General features: G+C 39.0%; 4 protein-coding genes and 1 non-coding gene across 5 annotated transcripts; 3 read left to right on the top strand and 2 right to left on the bottom strand.

Moving 5' to 3' along the window:
• Positions 1 to 1,946: 1,946 nt before the first annotated feature.
• On the bottom strand, positions 1,947 to 4,141 carry ndufa1 (NADH:ubiquinone oxidoreductase subunit A1). The gene is made up of 3 exons (XM_017698322.2): positions 3,914 to 4,141; positions 2,176 to 2,265; positions 1,947 to 2,053 (listed from the first exon to the last, which is right to left on the bottom strand). Exons 1-3 carry the CDS (start codon positions 4,013 to 4,015, stop codon positions 2,033 to 2,035), a joined length of 213 nt encoding a protein of 70 aa, XP_017553811.1. The 5' UTR covers positions 4,016 to 4,141; the 3' UTR covers positions 1,947 to 2,032.
• Positions 4,142 to 4,213: 72 nt separating this feature from the next.
• On the top strand, positions 4,214 to 9,317 carry upf3b (UPF3B regulator of nonsense mediated mRNA decay). The gene is made up of 10 exons (XM_017698321.2): positions 4,214 to 4,615; positions 5,112 to 5,218; positions 5,348 to 5,454; positions 5,628 to 5,726; positions 5,825 to 5,935; positions 6,033 to 6,076; positions 6,917 to 7,108; positions 7,235 to 7,395; positions 7,539 to 7,869; positions 8,450 to 9,317. The coding sequence occupies exons 1-10, from the start codon at positions 4,502 to 4,504 to the stop codon at positions 8,573 to 8,575; spliced, it is 1,392 nt and encodes a 463-aa protein (XP_017553810.1). The 5' UTR covers positions 4,214 to 4,501; the 3' UTR covers positions 8,576 to 9,317.
• Positions 9,318 to 10,965: 1,648 nt separating this feature from the next.
• On the top strand, positions 10,966 to 13,199 carry rpl39 (ribosomal protein L39). Its single transcript, XM_017698323.2, has 3 exons — positions 10,966 to 11,120; positions 11,512 to 11,615; positions 12,981 to 13,199. Exons 1-3 carry the CDS (start codon positions 11,118 to 11,120, stop codon positions 13,027 to 13,029), a joined length of 156 nt encoding a protein of 51 aa, XP_017553812.1. The 5' UTR covers positions 10,966 to 11,117; the 3' UTR covers positions 13,030 to 13,199.
• Positions 11,950 to 12,079, top strand: LOC119263945. The gene has a single exon (XR_005130658.1). It is a non-coding gene; the product is annotated as a small nucleolar RNA SNORA69 (small nucleolar RNA).
• Positions 13,200 to 18,688: 5,489 nt separating the features above from the next.
• On the bottom strand, positions 18,689 to 20,462 carry sowahd (sosondowah ankyrin repeat domain family d). Its single transcript, XM_017698294.2, has 2 exons — positions 20,212 to 20,462; positions 18,689 to 19,800 (listed from the first exon to the last, which is right to left on the bottom strand). The coding sequence occupies exon 2, from the start codon at positions 19,725 to 19,727 to the stop codon at positions 18,708 to 18,710; it is 1,020 nt and encodes a 339-aa protein (XP_017553783.1). The 5' UTR covers positions 19,728 to 19,800; positions 20,212 to 20,462; the 3' UTR covers positions 18,689 to 18,707.
• Between the last annotated feature and the right edge of the window lie 952 nt (positions 20,463 to 21,414).

Genomic DNA, 21,414 nt, shown 5'->3' with positions numbered 1-21,414 from the left:
TAGGAGTGAATTTAACTAAGTCTGTAGTCTGGTCTAATGAACCTCCATCTTATTAAACCAGCTTATAAAGTAAATGGCTTATTAAATAAAAATTTTAAAAATTCTATATGATTAAATGGCTGAGATGTAAACAAAGTCATTTACAGTGGTTTGATGTGAAATGCTCCATTCTACAGAAACTTGCAGTCAGAAGTATTCACACTGGGGGTGATAAGAACCAGACTTCTGAAGAGTTAAATGTATCTGAAAGCTCCCTCAAACGGGCAATGGTTCGATACATGCTGCTTGATGTCTGATACTTTGTTCTATGATGCACTGTAAAAAATGGCTCATCAAATCAACCAAAAAATGACTTCATGTTGTAACCAAAACATTTAACTGCTTTTATTCGATTCAAAGTTATACTGATTCATAGAATATTTTTTTCAATTTATTTAAGTTGAATAAAACTAGTTTATTCACTGATTACAGCATGATTTTTTTTTAGGTTGATCTGATGAGCCGTTTTTTACAGTGTAGTTTTGTGACAACATTTGGTTTAAATTTCCATTTATTTTAATCCATTCACGGTAGAGGAGTACATACAGGGTGCAAAATAGTCCTTACTCTTTCCTATGTATCAATTTTTTTAAATTATTGACATTACATTTAAAAACATTAAAAAAAAAAGTTCACTGAAGGTTTTGGAAAGTAAATAAAATGGCTGTTCACATTGCAGACATTGTGACCATGACCCCTGTATCCTATCACAATCCCCTATAAAAAAAATCTGAGTCTATGTATCTCTACAATGAACCACTTCACATCAAACCACTCTGAATTACATCCCAAGGACAGAATTATTTAGAGGTTTTGAAAAATCGGTGGAATTCCCTCTTGCAGAGTTTAAGTGGGCCTGCTAGAGCACAGAAACAAAGTGCAGAGGTGCTCCAGAACCAGTGTAGGAAGCCTGTGGTTTAGAGAATCGCAGAGATGCCAGATCTCACTACAACCATGGTGGCAATATAAGCTATAATAATGACAAATCAGTATTCCACTTATTGGTCATACAGTGTGCCACTGTATTAAAAAACGGTTATCATTGAGGGTCTATAAAACTATAAACTGCAGACTTGTGGGAAAATAAAAAGATTACTAAGAAATATTGTAAAACTATTTTAAGTGCATCATTTCAAGGAATCAAAATGGATCATTTGTTGTATTGAGGAACATTTATTTGCAGTAGCCTATTTTTTCTCCACTGAGCATCAGCATTTTGTGACATAGCTCTGTGGATCTTTGTCCACAAGCTGAGCCTGTCAGATATTAAATTCTACAAGTTAACAGATTGCCATCTATACAGCTAACCGACCGAATTGGCGGCAACACTATTTTGATAGTTCAATGCAGGCACTTTGTAGATGCTCAACTTGTGCTTAATTAATATTCAATAAAACACTATTAAATGCAAAAGAACTCTAAATTTAATAAACTACCCCAAAGCCTAAATCTCATCTTTAACTTCTGTACAAAAACTAAATCAGTGGTCATCAATTACTCTCTCTGACAACTACATTTCTTCAGAGTTGAGTTCTAACCCACATCAACCTGCATGGAGTGTCAATGGAACTAGACTCCATGGGAAGGTGGTCACCGGGATTTGTGACACCTGACCTAAATGTAAGGCAGTCGACAATCAAATGAGTATATTACTATATTAACTATTTGAGCATCTGTAGGTAATCCAGTTTACCGACAAAGGGCCGGTGTGGCAGCAAGTTCTCATTCCAAACAAGCTCACCTGATACCACTGCTTTAATCAACTGGTCTCAGCCAAGCAACTGATCTCCTGCTTTGCTGGAATGATAACCCACAGACTGGACACCCCTGCTATAGGAGAACATTACTTCTGGTTGTCATGGCTACACATTTAACACAATACCTGATTCAAGAACAGACTGGGCAAATAAAGTATATACATTATTTTAATAGACAGCTGGACAAAATACACATTTCAAAAGTTTTGGACAGTGGCAGGGCTCTTGCGTGATCTTCAGTTAATGTTTTCAAGTCCCTGCAAAATCAAATAGACATTTCAGAAAACTCTTCCAAAAACACATAATATAAACACTAAAACATATACCAATTTGAAAATGAAATGCAAGAAATATAATAGAATAAAACTGAAATCATCACCTTTGACTTGTAATGTACTCCAGCCCCCGACAGACGCTTGTCTCTTTGCATCAAGTACCACTGGTAAGGAGCTCTCGCAATTCTTTTCTCCTAAACACAAAAAAGCAGTCTGATTACATTTAGGTTAAAGTAAATGACTTGTTTCCTTGATAATAGTGTCTATAGTATGATAATAATAAGGACAAATGCTCTGTTTTATCGTCCCATTCTTACATGTACAGCTGATCTACAGTCATTAAATGACTAGGGAACACAGATCCAGATAAAGCCTAAGCATAAGACTAAAACAATATGAAATGATGACTCTGCACTGACACTGCAAAATTAGGTTTAATCCATGCCTGGGACATATGTACAACAGCTTAAACTCAACACTTATGACAGAAATATGAATTTATGTTTTAGAAAAAGAACTGTAAATCAATACTCCATGGTGGATAATCCATGTTTTGGATGTATATGTCCCAGGTTATTTAACTAAGATTTAGTATTTTGGAGCAAATGGACTATCTCCTTAGTTGCCATTTCAGTAGAATGGAACTTGGCTAATTTTAAAGCTTAGTAGTTTGAAAGAAAAAATATCAGGGCTCAGTTTCCCAAAAGCATCTTAGCATTAGTTATTAAACTGGTAGAGAGAGAGTTCAGTGTGACGCTCACTCTACCCGTTAACTATAATTTTCGTTCTAACATGTTTTTGGGAAACCCAGCCCAGATCAGCATCAGCCGATATTCAAGGTTTGAACAACCATTTCAGACTCAGAACAGAAAAAGTGCTACATCTTATTTTAGGTGATTTAGCTTTAGTGATGACCATGTAACCGAGTCCAAGACAGTTTGCATTTTCCTACCCAAACACACCTGATTTAACTTCTCAGTGAACTACCAGATTTAGAAGATTCCATTCCACAGGGTCCCTAAGCAGTACCTCCTACATTCTCTACAGGTTTCTCAATCCTGGTCCTACGACTGGACTGAAAACTGACAGATTTTGTCCTGTCACCTTAGAAAGAAACTAGTTGAATGGTCTTCCTTACCCTCTAATCAAAAAGTCACAGGACCACCAACTTTAATTCCAGTTAATTTAGTTATGAGTGTCTGGGGTGGGATAAATTCAGCCAAACTAGAGCTGGGAAATATGAAATATTTATCATTACCATGATAAATTACATCACGAAATGTCACAATATGCTTTTCTCAGCATATTGTGGATATTGTTTAATTAGATTTATTGCAGTTCAGAATGTTAAATATATTATTATATTATTCATTTTTCACATTACTTAAAGTGTGGCACTAGTTGTACTTTTTTCTCAGAAAAAATGTATGGCATATTGTATATTAGGAAACGTTCCTGAGGGATCACTAAATTTATATTTTAAATTTATTATATTGCCCTAATAAGAGCCTCACATAATAATGAATGACCGAACTAGAAAACAAACTCTTAACAGATACTTGCGATATTTAGCTGGCAGATCCTGTCTTAAAGATTAAGCTTTACAAGACGACAACAACAACGAATGCGTGGCAGTAGGTGATTTATTTGACAGCTGCCAAATACCGAGGCGACTGTCCACCTGCTGGATGGTGAAATTTGTCCAGCGTACAAATGATAAATGACGATGTACACCGTTATCTGACACCCTTTATCGCTACTGTCAAAACAAAACGCCTCTGTAGAGCCGGATTCGCCGAGTAAGCGACAGAAGCCGAAGAGCTGGTGAGGTTTTTTACTCACCTTTCCACCGTTCGTGTATTTTTGTATCTCTGCAGTGGCAACGCCAGGAATGATCAAGCACGCGGTCATTATAGCAAAACCGGGGAGTATTTCGTACCACATGACTGGGTGAAGTGTGGCCTATATACAGATTTTAAAAGGCGTCTTCTGCTCTTTTTCGTCTGTTTTGGCCAAAATGTCCACTGCCTTCAGGGTCACGGATCGATTTCCGGTGAATCTCGCTCTCCCTGCTGTTAACTCACTGTGTAACATTACAGCGCCCTCTGGCGGCTTAAATGGTCTAGAAGCCCAGCGTTTGATCCTAATACATAGAAGGTTCCCGAAAATCAGTTCAGAAACGTGTTAATATGAGCAGCTGAAAGTGTAATAAAAGCGCATAAATACGTCGAACGCAGCTTTTAATGTCCTTTAGTCTGGTCAGTGCTCTCGAGAGGAGTCCTCCAGCTTTCTGCTCCAGCCAATCAGGCCGTGTTTCCGTCAGACCAATAGGAAAAGTTGTGCAGCGCTTTCGACTCTTGACAGCTTACGAGCTTCTGGCTAAACAATAACACAGTAACTTGTATCACTGCGACGAAGTCCGACGAAAACATGAAAGAAGACAAAGAAAATACGCGACCAAGAGAAAAGAAGGTGGAAATAAAATGTGAAGAAAGCGAAAAAACAGAGAAGCCAAATAAAGAGAAGAAGGAGACCATGACAAAGGTAACTAGTTAGCTTAGCTGGCTGGCTAAGTTGTAAGTTAGCGTCTTAGCTTCGTCACGGTAACAGTAGTGTTGTGCGGTAGAACAAGTTAGTTGTTTATTTTGTCTAACATTAGTTCCATGAACAGGTAACTACATAGAATAGATTATAAATGTCTTCACCCTTTTCAAGGCAGTTATCTACTTTTGCGGACATTCGTTCAGCTGTAGTTAATTTTGCGACACGGAGTAAACTGGCTAGCTAACTTAACTAGCTAGCTACGCTAATCTGTGGTGTCCTATCGTGTATAATAATCGTCTGTTTCACGAACCAGCTGGTCAAGGCGAGCAACAATCAAGCGTCTAGCTAGATTCATGACTTTTTATGTTTTGGTACATTTATGTTGATGAGTTTAAGGAATACAAATAAATCGCGAAGGCGTTAAAATGTAAGGTTATCTCATTTAACTAGCGTTGTTTTTAATTACCATATCTCTGGTTTATTCCCATTTAACTAGATCGTAATTCGTCGCCTCCCTCCAAGTCTAACTAAAGAGGAGCTAGAGGAGCAACTGCAGCCTCTCCCAGAAGTGGATTATCTTGAGTTCTTCTCTAGTGACACCAGGTCTGTGGCCCGCATTTTCACAAAAGAAAGCACGTTCTGTTGAATTTCTGAATAGTTCTAAATGGTTCTTTCATGATGTATATAATGGATTCACAGGGGAACTGATCTAAGATTTCTGTTTCATTGCAGCCTCTACCCTCACCTTTTTGCAAGAGCATACATAAATTTCAAGAACCAGGAGGATATTGTTCTTTTTAGAGACCGATTTGATGGTTATGTCTTCATTGATAATCAAGGTTTGGACATAAATGTCTGCCCATATCTCTCATTTGCCAACTTTGTGTTTTCCCCTATGAGTTCTACGTTCTCTAAATCACTCTTAAACTAGTTGGTGATAAGTGTGTAGTGTGATTGATTGTGTATATACCATGTAATGTGTAACGAGTCCAGTGTTGCCTCTTGTGTAAAGGCCAAGAGTACCCTGCGATTGTTGAGTTTGCGCCATTCCAGAAGGTTGCTAAGAAGAGAAGTAAGAAGAAGGATGCCAAAAGTGGGACAATCGAGGAAGGTTGGGAGACTGTCAAACTCCTACCATACTCAAAGATACCAGACAGTCTGCATTGTTCATTTGACCAGCAATATGTAATTTCATATTGCTTTTCATAGATGCCGATTATAAGAGATTTTTGGAGATATACAGTGGTGATGATGAGAAACTTTCTTCCACCCCTGAGACATTATTAGAAGAAATAGAGGCCAAGACAAAGGAACTGTTTGGTAAGCTAGTGGACTAACACAACTAAATTAAATATGTGTGCTCAAAACTGTTAGCAGAGTGAGTATGTATTTAATTATTTGTTACTTGTTATTGCAGCAAAAAAAACAACCCCTCTGTTGGACTTCCTTAAGAACAAACAGGTGAGCAAAAGTTTAAATAGTCATGCATATCATATATATATATATATATGTATGTGTATATATATACATATGTACATATATATTTGTGTGTACATTTGAAAAATGGTAGGACCTTCACATTTTCTTGATTAATGGAAGAACATAATTGTTGTAGTTTCATTAACTTGCATTCAAAGTTAAGAATGTTTTTTCCTTCTTATGTTTGTTAATTGAAATGGAGTTGGATTAATGACCTGCACAGATGTGTCCACATATAGCATGTTTTGCTGGTTAAAACTAACTGTTTATCCAGTTGTGTTGATCAAATATTGATTAAAACAGTGGTTCTCAAACGAGTACTGAAACACATCCAGATGGTCCATGTTTTTTACCCCAAATAAACTTGCAACATGTAGGAATAGAGCAAAAAGATAGACCAGTTGCAGTCTCTGAGGACTGGTTTGAGAACCAGAGGATTATAATCCCTGTTGATTTCAGTTAAAGCCAATGAAGCGAACAACAGAGTTTCAGGATAACTTCAGTTTAATTATCAACGATAAGGAGTCCAAAAGACACTCGGATGCCTGCACCCTTTCACCAATGTACAACACTTCCACTTAATTTGAACACACTCTGGTGTAAACATACAGACATGCTTTGCTAAATAATGCTTGTCTTCTTCATGTGAGTCACTTGAAGTTAACATTCAAGTTACAATTTAATGTATTTTGGAGAGTAATGGCTAATGGCTTCATTGTGAAATATCAACTGCTTCTCGGCAGTCCAGTGCAGATTTAGTTTGTGAATCATTGATGTGTGCATCAGTAGAGATACTTACATATTCTAACTCTATTTATTAAGAGGTTAAGAGAGGAAAAGAAGGAGGAGAGGAGAAGGCGAGAGTTGGAGCGAAAACGCTTGCGTGATGAAGAAAGGCGCAAGTGGAGAGAGGAGGACAGAAGGAAGCGCAAAGAGACTGAGAAATTAAAGAAGGCAGAAAAAGTACCTGAAAAAGACAAAGTTCAAGCTAAAGAGGAGCAGCCGAAAATCAAGGTACATTTACTGTATTGTGTTATGCAGACTCTGAGTACCAAAATAGATTTACTTCTTCTCAAAGATTCCAGTTCCTCACTCTTATGTGGCAGTGACTGTTGTTGTTGTTGTTGTCTTCTGCCTCAGCTCTTGAAGAAACCAGATAAACCGGAGAACGCAGATACTGAAAAGCCAAAAGAGAAGCAGAAGAAGCCAGACCGTGAAAAACTGAAGGATGACAGAGCTCCAGGAGGAGCAGATGCAAAGAAACGTCAAAATGGTGAACACAGAGAAAATAAGACAAGAAAGTGAGCACTCAGAACTCATCTTTGATATTTTCTCTCAGTGATGTTTCAGTTCCACTTATGACAATTATATTAATTGTCATACAAAGTGCTGTTAATGTTTTCTTGAAAAGCTGCTAATCGGCCCTTCTTGACCTTTAATGCAGATTAGAGGAGGATGGACGGAAGGAGCACAGAGATCGCGATGCAGACAGAGACCGTAATAGAGACAGAGAGAGGGACCACCGTCAAAAAGAGAAGGAGCGAATCACAAGGCAGGACGAAGAGCGACGGAGGAGGAAAGAGCGACATGATGGAGAGAATACCTACAAAAAGAGAGAGGATGAGGGGAAAAAAGAAAAGGAGCGTGTGTGGGAAAAGAGAAAGAATGAGCATACAGGAGACTCCTCTGGTCACACTCAATCTGACAAGAGTGAGAAGTCCTCCAAAGATGGTAAAAAGGAAGAAAATGTGAAAAAGGATCGTTTAAGAAACAAGGTACAGTCTTACCTCATGTGTGTCTGTTTTGTTGTACATGAACCAGGCATTGGAATTATCAGTTAGCCACCTTATCAGGTAACCACCCCAAAAACCCACTGTGCAGTTAATGCACCATTAAATCTTGTTATAAAATGTGCATTTTTTACTGTAACCAAATGTTGCATTATTTTGGAAATGAAAATATGGCTTGAGAAGCTAAATAATGGCTTTTTTTTATTTTATTTTTAAACTTTTTCCAAGTCCCACACACTAGCTGTACTATACTTAAACAAGCCTCATTTAACTCTACAGGTAATCATCAAGCCTTCCATTAACTGATACAGTGGTGTTCAGGGTGAACAAAATAAAAACCTGACTGCACAGTGAAATGTTTATTTGTTAGTAAAGTCAACTATAGAAACTGATTTCGCTAACCCCAGGTAGATGGATCTTCCTCATTCACATTTCACATTGTGGATGTGAAACCCCTGGTTTATTAACACTAAATGTTCAGTTTACCAGAAACCACTTTAATAAAATGAACTTAATTTTCCAATTATGTGATCTTCCATAATGAGGGCTTTTCATTTTGCTCCAGGATCGACCTGCCATTCAGCTATATCAGCCGGGGGTGAGGAGCCGCAATAGAGCAGGAGATGGCCAAGCTGGAGATAAGAAGGCTGAGAGGGACGCCAAGAATATACAGGAGAAGGGCGAAGAGTGAGGACAGGCCAAAATGGTAGCATGACATGATTGAGGAGGAATTCTGGTCAAGCCAGGCAACTGAGCACCTGAAAAGAATGGTGCTGCCAAAGCAAGAAGTTCCTGTCCTTCTCAAGCTCTTTGTCAAAGAGGCAGAAGCAAAACCCTGTCACCCTACAGTGCCTGGATGAGCCCCCTTTCATTTCTATTTATTAGAAAGACAAGGGAAAGCTCTCACTCCTTGACTGATGCTTAGAGTTGAGCAGTGGGGTATAGCAAGAGAAGCCAAAGTGGTTGGACCATGAGGACTCAAAGTGACCTTACTCTTGGTACACAGCCAAAATTATTGTACTTCACAGCTGTTCAGCTTTTTTGGCATGTTAGGCTACTACTACAATTAATTCAATGTTCCACAGCCCAACAGTAGTACCTGGAAGGTAAATCTTGTCAGATTTCAGATCACTTGATTTCCTTCTACGTGATTAGTAAAAAGTATTTCACAATACACTCAGCTGATGATACATTGTCAGTTTATTCTGACACCTCGGATGTAGAGTCTATTTGGATGATTTAAGGAATGATTTTATTTTTCCTCATAATCAGCCTTTTAATTTGTACATGGAATATGAGCCATGCACTAAGTTGAGATTTGGTGACATGCCTTTGCCACACTTTTTTTTTTTTTTTTTTTTTAAATAAATCTTGTTTTGAATTTGGTGAGTGGCCTTCCCTACTTTTGCAATAAAGCTTTACCCAACAAAGAATACGGCTCCAGACTGACTTGGTTGACAGTATTTTGTTTATTTTTTCTAATGGTAGGTAGTAGTTACAAGTTATCAGTCTAGTGGAATAATTAGACAATTACCCACTCTACTGAGAGGCTTCATCAGATCAGAACTGGTCGATGTCTGAAAACCCTGGGGTGAGTGGTGTTTTCAAGATTATTCCTCAGTTCTACTTTCTTTGACATGTTACAAATAGAAAATTCAATAACCTAGATATCTAAAATTCCATAGAAATATATTCCTCTACAGGTATAGACTAACACAGAATGCATTAGATATTTTTCTGTAGATATAGCAGCCCACAGAAATGGAAATAGACTAAGAAAAAAGGCAGCTATGAGTTTTTAGGTACTTTACTTTTAGGTCCCAGCAGTAGGCCTTTGGGCAGGGTAACTTGGGAGTGAACAAGCCCTTAAGGGAAATATGCTGCCTCCTCCCTTTTTCCTGACCAAAAATGGGGCCAAACCTAATCTCAACACATTGACAGAGTGACTATAGTCCAGTTTATTATTTAATCTGTATCACAACATTTCTGGGATTTATAGCTCTAAAGCCTTTGGGCAAGCTGATTTAATGTTTTGTCACTGAAAGTGATCCGTGGCTTTAGTCTATAGAAAAGTTGTAAAAAAACATTTTTTTTTGTGTGTGAATTATAGTTGTGGCAGTGATCTGTCCAAGTGAAAATAGTTATTCCTTTAAGGTAAGAAATTCCCCCAGACAAAGGGCAAAAGGCACCTTTTACACTATCCCTGCAAAAAATATTTAGTTTGATTATCATTATGAAGACAGTTCCTCTAGTTTGTTATTACATTCTAGCTATTAGTGATTGATTGCTTGAGACGATTTTCCAGGTGAGTTTTGTAGCTTAGAAAGAAAATGCACTTACCAATGTTAAACATTGTTTGGTTTTAATAATAATTATTATTATTGTCAATTTCTAAATACATTAACATAATTGTAATATGTAGTTAAGCAATTTTAAAAATTACAATTCCTATGTTTCTATAATAAAGTTGAATTATTGATATATTGATCGAATTCTCAGCTGCATTCTAAAACATTTTTTGGGTTGGACTTTCATTATTAAAGGTTTTAGAAAAATGCAGAGACTAGCAATATTGCCCCAAAAGTACAGCAAAAGAACTGAACAACAAAACAGTTCCAGTTTATCTCCACCAGCTCTGTGACTTGGGCATCATCATCCTGTTAATGCTAAACTCAAGCACAGATTTAACTTTAAATCCAAAAATATTTTGTTTTATAGGTTATTTTCATATACCAAAAAACGTAATGAGTAGAAATAACAATTTTATTAATTTTACAGATTAGTGATATTAATCTTTAGATGCATAACACGAAATTGCTCGAATGGAAAAATCCATTCTTTCATTTGGAACTGCATATAAATGTTAAATGTCTCATATCATGGAAAACACAGCAGTAATGTGAGCAAGCATAGTTTTAAGATTAAAACTGCGCTGTTCTTACAGATCAAACCTTGATGCTCGGACAGAAGGGCCGGTCGCTGAAGAGCTGCAGTCATGTTTCACATGATTCTTATGAGATCGTTATTTTTAGTTTACCAAGTTAACCGGGCATGTTTCTGTGTTATACCGTTCCCTGCAGCTCATCACCGCCAGAGCCTCGCGGATCCGCGGAGCGTCGCCGTCGCTGTGACTTCATTGTCCCGCCCCGTGAGGCGGATATACAGCCGCTCTGTTTCTTCCGCTTCCTCCTCTTCAACTACCGCCATTGTGGTGAAAGGACTGTGTGTCTATAATGGTGAGAAATAATCAGTCAACATCGTCGTGTATACGCATGTGAAGTGGCCGATTTATTCACTACTGTATGCCCATGGTTGTTTAGTTTTAATGAATTCAAGAATTGCATGTATTAACCGTTTATAACCCGTTAAATATACTGAAGCTCGTCACAGTCGGCGCCTCGGTTGCAGCTTCGCTACCGACGGTTTGATACAGGCACACAAATCAGTGACCAAGTTGTATGTCGGTCCTCGACAGCACAGCCTACGTTACCCGAGCTGTGCGCTTGTTGTGTGCATAAATATTAAACCCCTGAAGGAAGTGGAGCTTTATTGATCTTTTACAGCTAGCCGACTGGCTAACATGGTAAGGTATCGGTCCTCCAGCTAACCAGCGTCACTGTGTTTCAGGCGTCGCACAAGACTTTCAGGATCAAGCGCTTCCTCGCCAAGAAGCAGAAGCAGAATAGACCGATTCCACAGTGGATCCGAATGAAGACTGGTAACAAGATCCGGTAGGAAATACCCGCAGTTTCTACTGACGTTATAGCTTGAATGGAGAGCTAAATTATGTTAGCTGTCCTTTCAGTTGCCCGCAGAGAATTTGCTAGCTCTGGCTCAGACTGGCGATTATGGTTCGTGTGACTGTCTGTGATGGAGATTCTCATAGTCCAAGGACCTCAGGTTGTGTAGACGTTTTGAACATATTTGTGCTTCATCTCATCCCACATAGTTAATTGTCGGTGTTATATTAGGGATGATAACAGCGCACAGATTCTTTCTCACTGGCTTTGGGAACCCGATGCATGCTGGTGATGGGCCGATTCGCCCACTAGAGAACATTTGTTTAAAGCAGGACGCAATTACAGTGCTTCATTTTGTGGAAGTACTGCCATTATCCTGCTGAGAGTAACAGCCTGCTTTAGAGACCCAACTTATCATTCTTGTCTGATACGAGGGCTCTTCAGCAGAGACAGCATTGGCCACTTTTGAGACTTTCACTGTTACAGATCTGGGCTTCATTAGGGGTGCCCGTTCCTGGTGCTGGAGATGTACCACCATGGAGAGTGTGTTAAGATCTAATTTGACTCTTAGATGATGCTTTTAAGAGGCATCTTAATATATCTTGATCAGGTAGATAAGGTTTCGAGCTAAATCCTGCAGACTGCTCCAGGACCAGGTTTGGTTTCAGTAAGTGTTGCCACCCACACTGATTAAGTTCAGTATTATCAGGTTATTAGAGCATATACATGTTTGCATATACTTGATGCTACATGCAGGATCCCATTTTTGAAAACAGACTTGTATTAAGTATCTGAAAGTAGGGAAAATTATGGTTGTCACTTGAACAGTTAAGGGATCTTTGTGCAGAAGTAGCTTGGTGCTCTTTTAGTTTGTCAGTTGGTACTGTTATAAAATAAACTTATATTGAATTGAATTTACCGTTCAACCGTTTGTCACTGTTTGCACACTGTGAAATTGGACATCTGCAGTTAACCCATCTGTGCAGTGAAACACATGCAGGCTAGTGAGCACACACACTAGGGGCAGTGAGCACACTTGCCCGGAGCAGTGGGCAGCCATATCCATGACGCCCAGGGAGCAATTGGGGGTTAGGTGCCTTGCTCAAGGGCACTTCAGTAATGGACTGTCAGCCAAGGGAATCGAACCAGCAACCTTCTCATCACAGGACTGGTTCCCTAACCTTCAGCCCACGACCGCCCCTGGTTATATTGGTTGTGTTATAGAATATTGGTCCTAACTCACTCTCCCCAGATCTTATTTTATACTTAAGTATACTTTGATTCAGGACCTGCAAGTTGATTTTGGCCCTGCTATTAGCAAATGTTTTCATTTGGGGTTCCTGTTCTTTCTTTCAGATACAACTCCAAGCGGCGGCACTGGAGAAGAACCAAGCTTGGTTTGTAAGTCCACCGCTCATCTCTTCAGCTTTGCCTGCATCTTCATCCTGCCAGCACCACCAACTTGGCCCAGGCCTGGAGAGAAGCCATGTTATGTGGAACAGCAGTCTCTCTTTTGTACAGATACTCTGGAAATGTTCTTGTGGAACAATAAATGATTTGGCAACAAACCAAAAATCTTAGCCTTCTGCCCTTTCTTGTTGAACGTGGGTTTTCATGAATGTGCCTCCCATGTGGTGAAAGCCTTGTGTGGGTGATAAAAATGAGCACAAGACACAACAGTTCGGCATTAAACACTGGTCAGGATGGTTCTGTATGCCTGCTGAAAATGTGGTGTTCTGTTATTGTAATTGGAGGCTCAATTCAATCTTTAAGATGGAAAAATGTATGTTTAATTACAGTAGTTTGATGACTACTGCTAAAAGCAGGCAGACATAGGGGTGGGTTCATGAAAGCTTTCCTAATGAAAGTTCATATTCTTAAATTCTTAAAAAAAATTAATACACAAGTTTAACAGTATAATAAAATTAAAACAATCAAAAGTTGGTGAATGAAATGGCCAACGGAGATGCTCCTCAGATTAACTGTTAAGCTCAGAAGTTTGAGCTTTACTCTAAGAAATTTTTAAAGCCTTTTTTTTCGTTCGAGTTTTCACATTTGTCTTCAAGAAAAGTTACATTAGAATTCTTAAGCCTTTGAAGAATTTATCTTGACTCTGAAGTATGTAGTTGAGAAAAGGGCAGATTTAATAAGATTTATATAAAAAGATTTAATTTTTAATAAGATTTAATTGTGAGTACAGACCTGGGTTTCTACTTAGATTTATTTTGCTGGTGAAATATGAATAATTAGAAATATATGCAGCATTTTACTATAGGGAAAAATGTAAAATAACATTTGTTAATGTAATCTAAAGTTAATTTGGGTACTTTATGATTATTGATAAACATTTGTTATTAGAATGTATGTGTGATGTTATGAATGTTGCACAGATACCCTTCATGTAAAGCATGTGTCAGGAACCAGTGCAGACTTCAGCACATTGCTTCAAGCACAGCTAATTACCAATGCCTTCATGAACTGAATTCAGAGCATTAGATGAGAGTAAACACTAATATCGACAGCACTTTGGCCAGGAAAGTCCCCAGTTTGACATGCCTGATGTAGAGCTTTGCATGTGAGAAAGACTGAAATCAAGACTCATAAGGGTAACCCATCCTCTGGTCACTACTGTATAGAGGAATTATGCAGTACAAGAAATGCAAGTTTACTTTTAATAATAAATAAATACACTTGGGTTGTACTGAGGAAAGGCAGAGGGTGATAAACAAAAATCTGGTGTACAGATTTTGTCAGACATGTACAGACTGGACACTTCACGAAGTACACATTTGTAACTACATTGGCCAGACTGTAGTCCATTTGTTTCTCTGCATGCATTGTTTTTGGGTGGTGGATCATTCTTAGCACTGCAGTGACACTTGACATGGTGGTGGTGTGTTAGTTGTGTGTTGCGTTGGTACGAGTGGATCAGACACAGCAATGCTGTTGGAGTTTTTAAACAGTCTCCACTTACTCAGTCCACTCTATTAGAAATTCCTACCTTATTTGTCCACCTTTTAGATGTGAAGTCCAGGACAATAGCTTATCTGTTGCAGCACAGTTTTGGTCATCCTCTAGTCCTTCATCAGTGATCACAGGATGCTGCCCACGGAACATGGTTGGATATTTTTGGTTGGTAAACTTCTCAGTCCAGCAGTGACACAGGTGTTTAAAAACTCCAGCAGCACTGCTGTGTCTGATCCACTCATACCAGCACAACACAAAATAACACATCACCATGTGACTGTCAATGCAGTGCTGAGAATGATCCACCACCCAAATAGTACTGACTGTTCAAGAACAGGGTATCTACAACCCCAATTCCAATGAAGTTGGGATGTTGTGTGAAACATAAATAAAAACAGAATATGATGATTTGCAAATCCTTTTCAACCTATATTCAATTGAATACACTACAAAGACAAGATATTTAATGTTCAAATGGATAAACTTTATTGTTTTTTGCAAATATTCATTCATTTTGAATTTGATGCCTGCAACACATTCCAAAGAAGTTGGGACAGGTGCATGTTTACCACTGTGTTACATCACCTTTCCTTTTAACAACACTCAATAAGTGTTTGGGAACTGAGGACACTAATTGTTGAAGCTTTGTAGGTGGAATTCTTTCCCATTCTTGCTTGATGTATGCTTTTAATATGAAGCCACGCTGTTGTAACACGTGCAGAATGTGGCTTGGCATTGTCTTGCTGAAATAAGCAGGGATGTCCCTGAAAAAGACATTGCTTGGATGGCAGCATATGTTGCTCCAAAACCTGTATGTACCTTTCAGCATTAATGGTGCCTTCACAGATGTGCAAGTGACCCATGCCATGGGTACTAACACACCCCCATACCTTCAGAGATGCTGGATTTTGAACGCTGATAACAATCTGGGCAGTCCTTTTCCTCTTTGGACAAGAGGACACGACGTCCATGATTTCCAAAAACAATTTGAAATGTGGACTCGTCAGACCACAGAACACTTTTCCACTTTGCGTCAGTCCATCTCAGATGGACTGTGGTTTTCTGAAGTGTTCCTGAGCCCATGTGATTATCTGTTACAGAACGATGTCGGTTTTTAATGCAGTGCCGCCTGAGGGATCGAAAGTCACGGGCATTCAATGTTGGTTTTCTGCAGTTGTTCACAAAGTGGTGAACCTCGCCCCATCCTTGCTTGTGAACAACTGAGCCTTTCAGGGATGCTCCCTTTATACCCAATCATGACACTCACCTGTTTACAAATTAACCTGTTCACCCGTGGAATATTCCAAACAGGTGTTTTTTGAGCATTCCTCAACTTTCCCAGTCTTTTGTTGCCCCTGTCCCAACGTATTTGGGACGTGTTGCAAGTATCAAATTCAAAATGAATGAATATTTGCAAAAAACAATAAAGTTTATCCGTTTGAACATTAAATATCTTGTCTTTGTAGTGTATTCAATTGAATATAGGTTGAAAAGGATTTGCAAATCGTCGTATTCTGTTTTTATTTATGTTTTACACAACGTCCCAACTTCACTGGAATTGGGGTTGTATCTATCGCTTATTAACCCTTGTTTTTGTCATTGTTCAGGTTTTGACATAATTTTGAAAATACGTCTTGCTTTTACATTCTGTGTATATGTCATGAAGAATGGACCAAAAAAATGCTCCAGAATGACTTGGAAAAATGTTTAGTCCCAATGGCTTATGGAGATACATATACATAGTGCTTGAAAGTCTGTGAACACTAGCATTATGTGCATCTGGCCATATGTTTGACCTAAATTGAGCCATATTTTCATTTAATAGATATAAAAATAGACAGAGAACTCGAAACTAATAACAAAAAAATCATGTAGATTTTTATTAATTTATTGAACAAAGTGAGAAAATATTACATATATTGGTTGGCAAAAGTGTGTGAACCTTTACAATTATCAGTTTGATATAGATGATGATTAAGATCAGGAGGTTCAAACAATTGGATGAAAATCAGGTGTGGCTGACTCAATGTCACCCTCAAAGTCTGGTCTTTGCCACATGCAACATGTCTCAGTCAAATGAGATTTCTCAGGACCACAAAAACTTTTCTTTTTCAAACAAAATTTTCTTTGTTTTCTCATCTTTGTTACTCTTCCCCGGAGTGGCCATCCCACAAAAATGACTCCAAGAGTAAGGCATGTAATATTCTTGGATATCACATGTTCATGAGTCTACAATCTAGCAAACACTGAAGAGGAAGAGTGTATATGGAATGATAGCATGGAGAAAGCCACAAGTCTCTCAGAACACTGCTGGTTAAATGACTTGGTTTGGCAAAAACCAAACATTGCATTCATCAGAAGAAGCTCATCTCAAACGTGAAACACAGTAGTGGCAGTATCAAGGGTTGAGGCTGTTTTGCTAGTATTGGACCAGGACAAATTGACATCGCTTGATGGAGCTATAAATTCTGGATTAGATCAAGAAATTCTACAGGAGAGAGTTCAGGCATCCATCCAGGAACAGAATCTCAACAGAAGGTGAGCCCTGCAGAAAGACAACAACCCTAAAAGCAGACTATAAAAAAGGTTGAAACAGAAGAAACGTTGCATTAAATTTCTCCATGGGTCAATTGTAAAGATGTAAACAAAGTCATTTATGTTGCTTTGATGTGAAATGCTGTGTAAAGTTACATGCCAAGTCATAGGAACCAGACCTCTGAGAAGTTTAATGCCTATAAAAGCGACATCACAAAACATTTTTTACATAAAATGGTTATAAATACACTGCGAAGATACTGGTCAATTATAATTTTGAGATAAATGCTTGGACTATTTTGATTACTTTTTAAAATCCAGTAACGGTGGGGAGATGCATGTAGGGTGTTATAAGACAAAGCAGTAGTAGAAGGGGTTACTAGGTTTCATGTGCATATATAATGAGTGGAGCTATTTTTTCATTTAAACATAGAAATAAACAATGGTTCATAATAAATAAACAAAAGTTTTTAAAATCTTAAAAATGAAAACTAAAATGTGGCAATTAAAATGAAGCAGAAAAAAATTCTATCACTATGCAAATTTGTCAAATTGACTACGTTAAGGCCTTTCTACAATTTTTTTTCAGCCTTAATTCTTCCATGTTTAGATGCAGGAGTCATCAGGCATTATCTGTTTACAACTGACTAATGTTCAAGAGGGATGTAATGGTAGGCTGTTAAAATTTCTGCATTTTTAAAATGAGACCAAAAGAAATGACACTGAAACGGACAGGATTTTACATAGAACAACTTTGCATATTTGTTTTCAGCTAGAGGGTTCAGAAAAAAAACAGAGAGTGTACATATATATGCCTTTAAATCATTCCTATGACTTTGCAGCAGGAGATGCTTTTTCCATGTCTCTCTTTAATAAATGTTTGCATAACGTACATATACTCACCGACCACTTTATTAGGTACTAAAGTTATTATTAGGTAATAAACACCTAATAAACACCTGTTCAGTTGCTTGTTAACACAAATAGCTATTTAACCAATCACATGGCCACAACTCAGTGCATTTAGGCATGTAGAGGTGGTCAAGACAACTTGCTGAAGTGCAGACCGAGCATCAGAATGGGGGAAGAAAGGTGATTTAAGTGACTTTGAACATGGCATGGTTGTTGGTGCCAGACGGGCTGGTCTGAGTATTTCAGAAACTGCTGATCTACTGGTATTTTCACGCACAACCATCTCTAGGGTTTAGAGAGAACTGTCCGAAAAAAAAAGAAAATATCCAGTGAGCGGCAGTTGTGTGGACGAAAATGCCTTGTTGATGTGAGAGGTCAGAGGAGAATGGGCAGACTGGTTCGAGATGATAGAAAGGCAACAGCAACTCCAATAACCAACCAAAATCTCTGAGGAATGTTTCCAAAACCTTGTTGAAAGTCTGCCACAAAGAATTAAGGCAGTTCTGAAGGCAAAATGGGGTCCAACCTTTTACTAGCAAGTGGCCGATGAGTGTACACACACACACACACACACACACACACACACACATATATATATATATATATATATATATATATATATATGTAGTATATATATATATATATGTAGAACTTACTCTTAGTCATATTTCAGTTCTTGCCTCCTGAGAAAAATGGAGAAAGTAACTTTCGAAATGACCCAAACTGCCACCTGCCAGTTCTTCTGTTTACAGAGTCCACAACATCTGTGTTTTTTGGTGAGTCCTGTACTAAGGACACCACAGCCCCTGCACTATTGTTATTAACATTCAGTTGCCAGTACCTGTGTTCATCGTCCCATGTACCAAGGAGCTCCTTCATCTCCGGTGGTGCATTTTCTCCGAGATATTGCCAAGCCCTTTTCCCACTGTAGTCCATGGCATCTATGTTGGCACCAAATGCTCCCACTAAAATCTTCACCACCATGTACTGTCTGTGCATGGTGGCAACGTGAAGAGGTGTAAAACCCCCACTACCTTTTATGTTCACATTAACCGGAGAACCTTCTTTTTCAGCGCGTTTCAGAAGTTTTATCAACATCTCATGTTTCCCGTTCTTGGCCAACCAGTGGAGAGCCGTATAACCGCTTACAAAGTCCCTTCTGGTCAGTAAACTGGGGTCTTCAGAGAGAAACTCCACCATGGTATCATAGTTGCCATCCACCACAGACAACATCCATGCATGCTCCAGGGGGTCCAAAGCCCAGAATGCTCCACTGCTAGTGTCCTCCAAGCTGTATCCTCCTACGTCCTCCCCATCCCTCGAACACTGGCTATCCCCTTTGAGGGACAATATACTAGACAGTCCAGTGTGTGACTTATAGTTCAAAAATAAGTCCTTCAGGTACTTTTTTCGCATGGCAGGGGTGAGAGAGCCTTTCTCCTGAGCTTCTGGTGCTCCTAGAAGTTCAGGCTGCTTTTGCAGTCTGGACCTACGCATGCGAGTCAGACTCCCTTCACTTACACTATAACTCGAGATTCTCAGTTCAGAAGGTTTTTGCCCCCTTGGAAGGAGATCACCTCCACCAATCTGAGAATCTGGTTGAGGTTCAGAGCTGATGGAGCTGCTTTCTGATGCCGTTTGGCTGGTGCTGTCACTAATGCTGTTTATACTGCTTGGGTTATCCTCCATTGTTTAGATAAACACTGAACATTCACACGACCAAGAGAGTCTCCTCTTCAACATTCCCCATTCTCTGAAGTCTCTACAGGACACAGATATAATTAGACAAACCCAAATGTGTTGATGACAAAAAGAGATAGGACAGTCTGGTCTCTTAGGAGTTGTCTCTTCCTTGTTTTTTAAACTGTGTTGTTCCTCTTTTTTAGCCGTTTTGAAAGCACTGTACAACTGTGCTTATTACTATTATACTAAATATAATACGTCTCAGGCTGTTATACTGTCATAACTATATTTACAATCTTTCACACTTTACTATGTAGATAAAAGCAATAATGTCGCTGTTTTGTGTGCTCCCACAGAGTGGCTGCCGTTTTATGCTACGCCATATTACTTGTATTACTACTACTGTGTTTTCGAAACGGTTTCTGACGCAAAGACACAGAATCTATAATGGAGGTCTGTTAGTAGGTGAAGCGAAGCGCTGCAGGCTCACCTGTTAATAACGTTCATCGGTGCTCAGGGCAGCACTGCTCTCCTGAAGGCACGTCCAAACACTGTTTTACTCCAGAACAGTTTTACTTTCAATGAATCCACATCGTAGAAAATACATGTCTTTACGAAAGAGCTCTCAACCGCACAAGCGCATTTTCTCCCTTCAAAAGCAGCAGCGTCCCGAAGTTGTTTCCGCCAAACGCGCCACCCCTTGTGAGTACAAGTTACTGATTCAAAGTTCAAGTTAAATATCTCTGACCACTCAGCAGTAAGACTCTCTCTGGAGCATGTGACCCTTCATATTAGCCAGGGTTTGGCTACTGAGGAGACAAACCCAATGGCACGTCACCGTTCATCAATAATTAATTATGCAAACTGGAAGATTTACAGCTGCACTATGGGTCCCGTTCAGAGATTTAAAGGGAAATTCCACCGATTTCCCAAAAGTTTATTATTAACGTATAGGCTTATATGTAAACATAATTCGAGCGGTTTGTTGTGAAATGATCGCCTTAAAAAGTCTATCAGTCAAAATTGTTCACAGCAGTGGTGATAGGAACCAGACGTATGAAATGTTTTATGCCTCTAAATCAAGCTCAGATTAAGGTATTATACGAAATGCTTATGAATTATACAGTGCCAGTTGCCTAAGAGCTTATTTTGCAGTAGTTTTGAGAGCTGAATTCTTCTGAAAATTACAAAAAATCAGTGGAATTCCCCATCAAGTGTGGGTGGGTGGTGGGTGCAGATGAAAGGGGGCCATATGAACCCTCAACAGTCACTACATAAGAGACAACATATAAGACACATCCGCTAATATGTGTATATATCATATATTTGTGTATATATACCGATCAGGCATAACATTATGTCCTTGCCTCTGTGCTCATCGTCCATTTTATCAGCTCCTGTACACTGATGTGGTGGTGGTGTGTTAGTGCATGTTGTGTAAAGTTTTTAAACACTGTGTCCACTCTATTATACACTCCTACCTTGTCAGTCCACCTTGTAGATGTAAAGGCAGAGTCGATAGCTCATCTGCTAGTGCACAGTTTGTGTTGATCACCCTCTAGTCCTTCATCAGTGGTCACAGAACGCTGATCTGCTCAGACCAGCACAATACACACTAACACATCACCACCACGTCAGGGTTACTGCAGTGCTGAGAATGATCCACCTCCCAAATAGTACCTCTGACTCTGTG

This window comes from Pygocentrus nattereri, chromosome 8 (assembly GCF_015220715.1).
Source record: "Pygocentrus nattereri isolate fPygNat1 chromosome 8, fPygNat1.pri, whole genome shotgun sequence".
In the NCBI taxonomy this organism is placed as follows: Eukaryota; Metazoa; Chordata; class Actinopteri; order Characiformes; family Serrasalmidae; genus Pygocentrus; species Pygocentrus nattereri.
This window is presented reverse-complemented; position numbering and strand designations above follow the sequence as displayed.

What these genes read in the sequence shown, in the direction of transcription:
- upf3b (XM_017698321.2), top strand. Translation starts at nt 4,502, where the DNA reads ATGAAAGAAGACAAAGAAAATACGCGACCAAGAGAAAAGAAGGTGGAA. An exon ending in TTCTTCTCTAGTGACACCAG is followed by an intron (nt 5,219 to 5,347) that starts GTCTGTGGCCCG and finishes GTTTCATTGCAG; the next exon opens with CCTCTACCCTCACCTTTTTG. An exon ending in AAGTGGGACAATCGAGGAAG is followed by an intron (nt 5,727 to 5,824) that starts GTTGGGAGACTG and finishes TGCTTTTCATAG; the next exon opens with ATGCCGATTATAAGAGATTT.
- ndufa1 (XM_017698322.2), bottom strand. Translation starts at nt 4,015, where the DNA reads ATGTGGTACGAAATACTCCCCGGTTTTGCTATAATGACCGCGTGCTTG. An exon ending in AATACACGAACGGTGGAAAG is followed by an intron (nt 2,266 to 3,913) that starts GTGAGTAAAAAA and finishes TTTTGTGTTTAG; the next exon opens with GAGAAAAGAATTGCGAGAGC. An exon ending in GAGTACATTACAAGTCAAAG is followed by an intron (nt 2,054 to 2,175) that starts GTGATGATTTCA and finishes TTGATTTTGCAG; the next exon opens with GGACTTGAAAACATTAACTG.
- rpl39 (XM_017698323.2), top strand. An exon ending in AAGACTGGTAACAAGATCCG is followed by an intron (nt 11,616 to 12,980) that starts GTAGGAAATACC and finishes TCTTTCTTTCAG; the next exon opens with ATACAACTCCAAGCGGCGGC.
- sowahd (XM_017698294.2), bottom strand. Translation starts at nt 19,727, where the DNA reads ATGGAGGATAACCCAAGCAGTATAAACAGCATTAGTGACAGCACCAGC.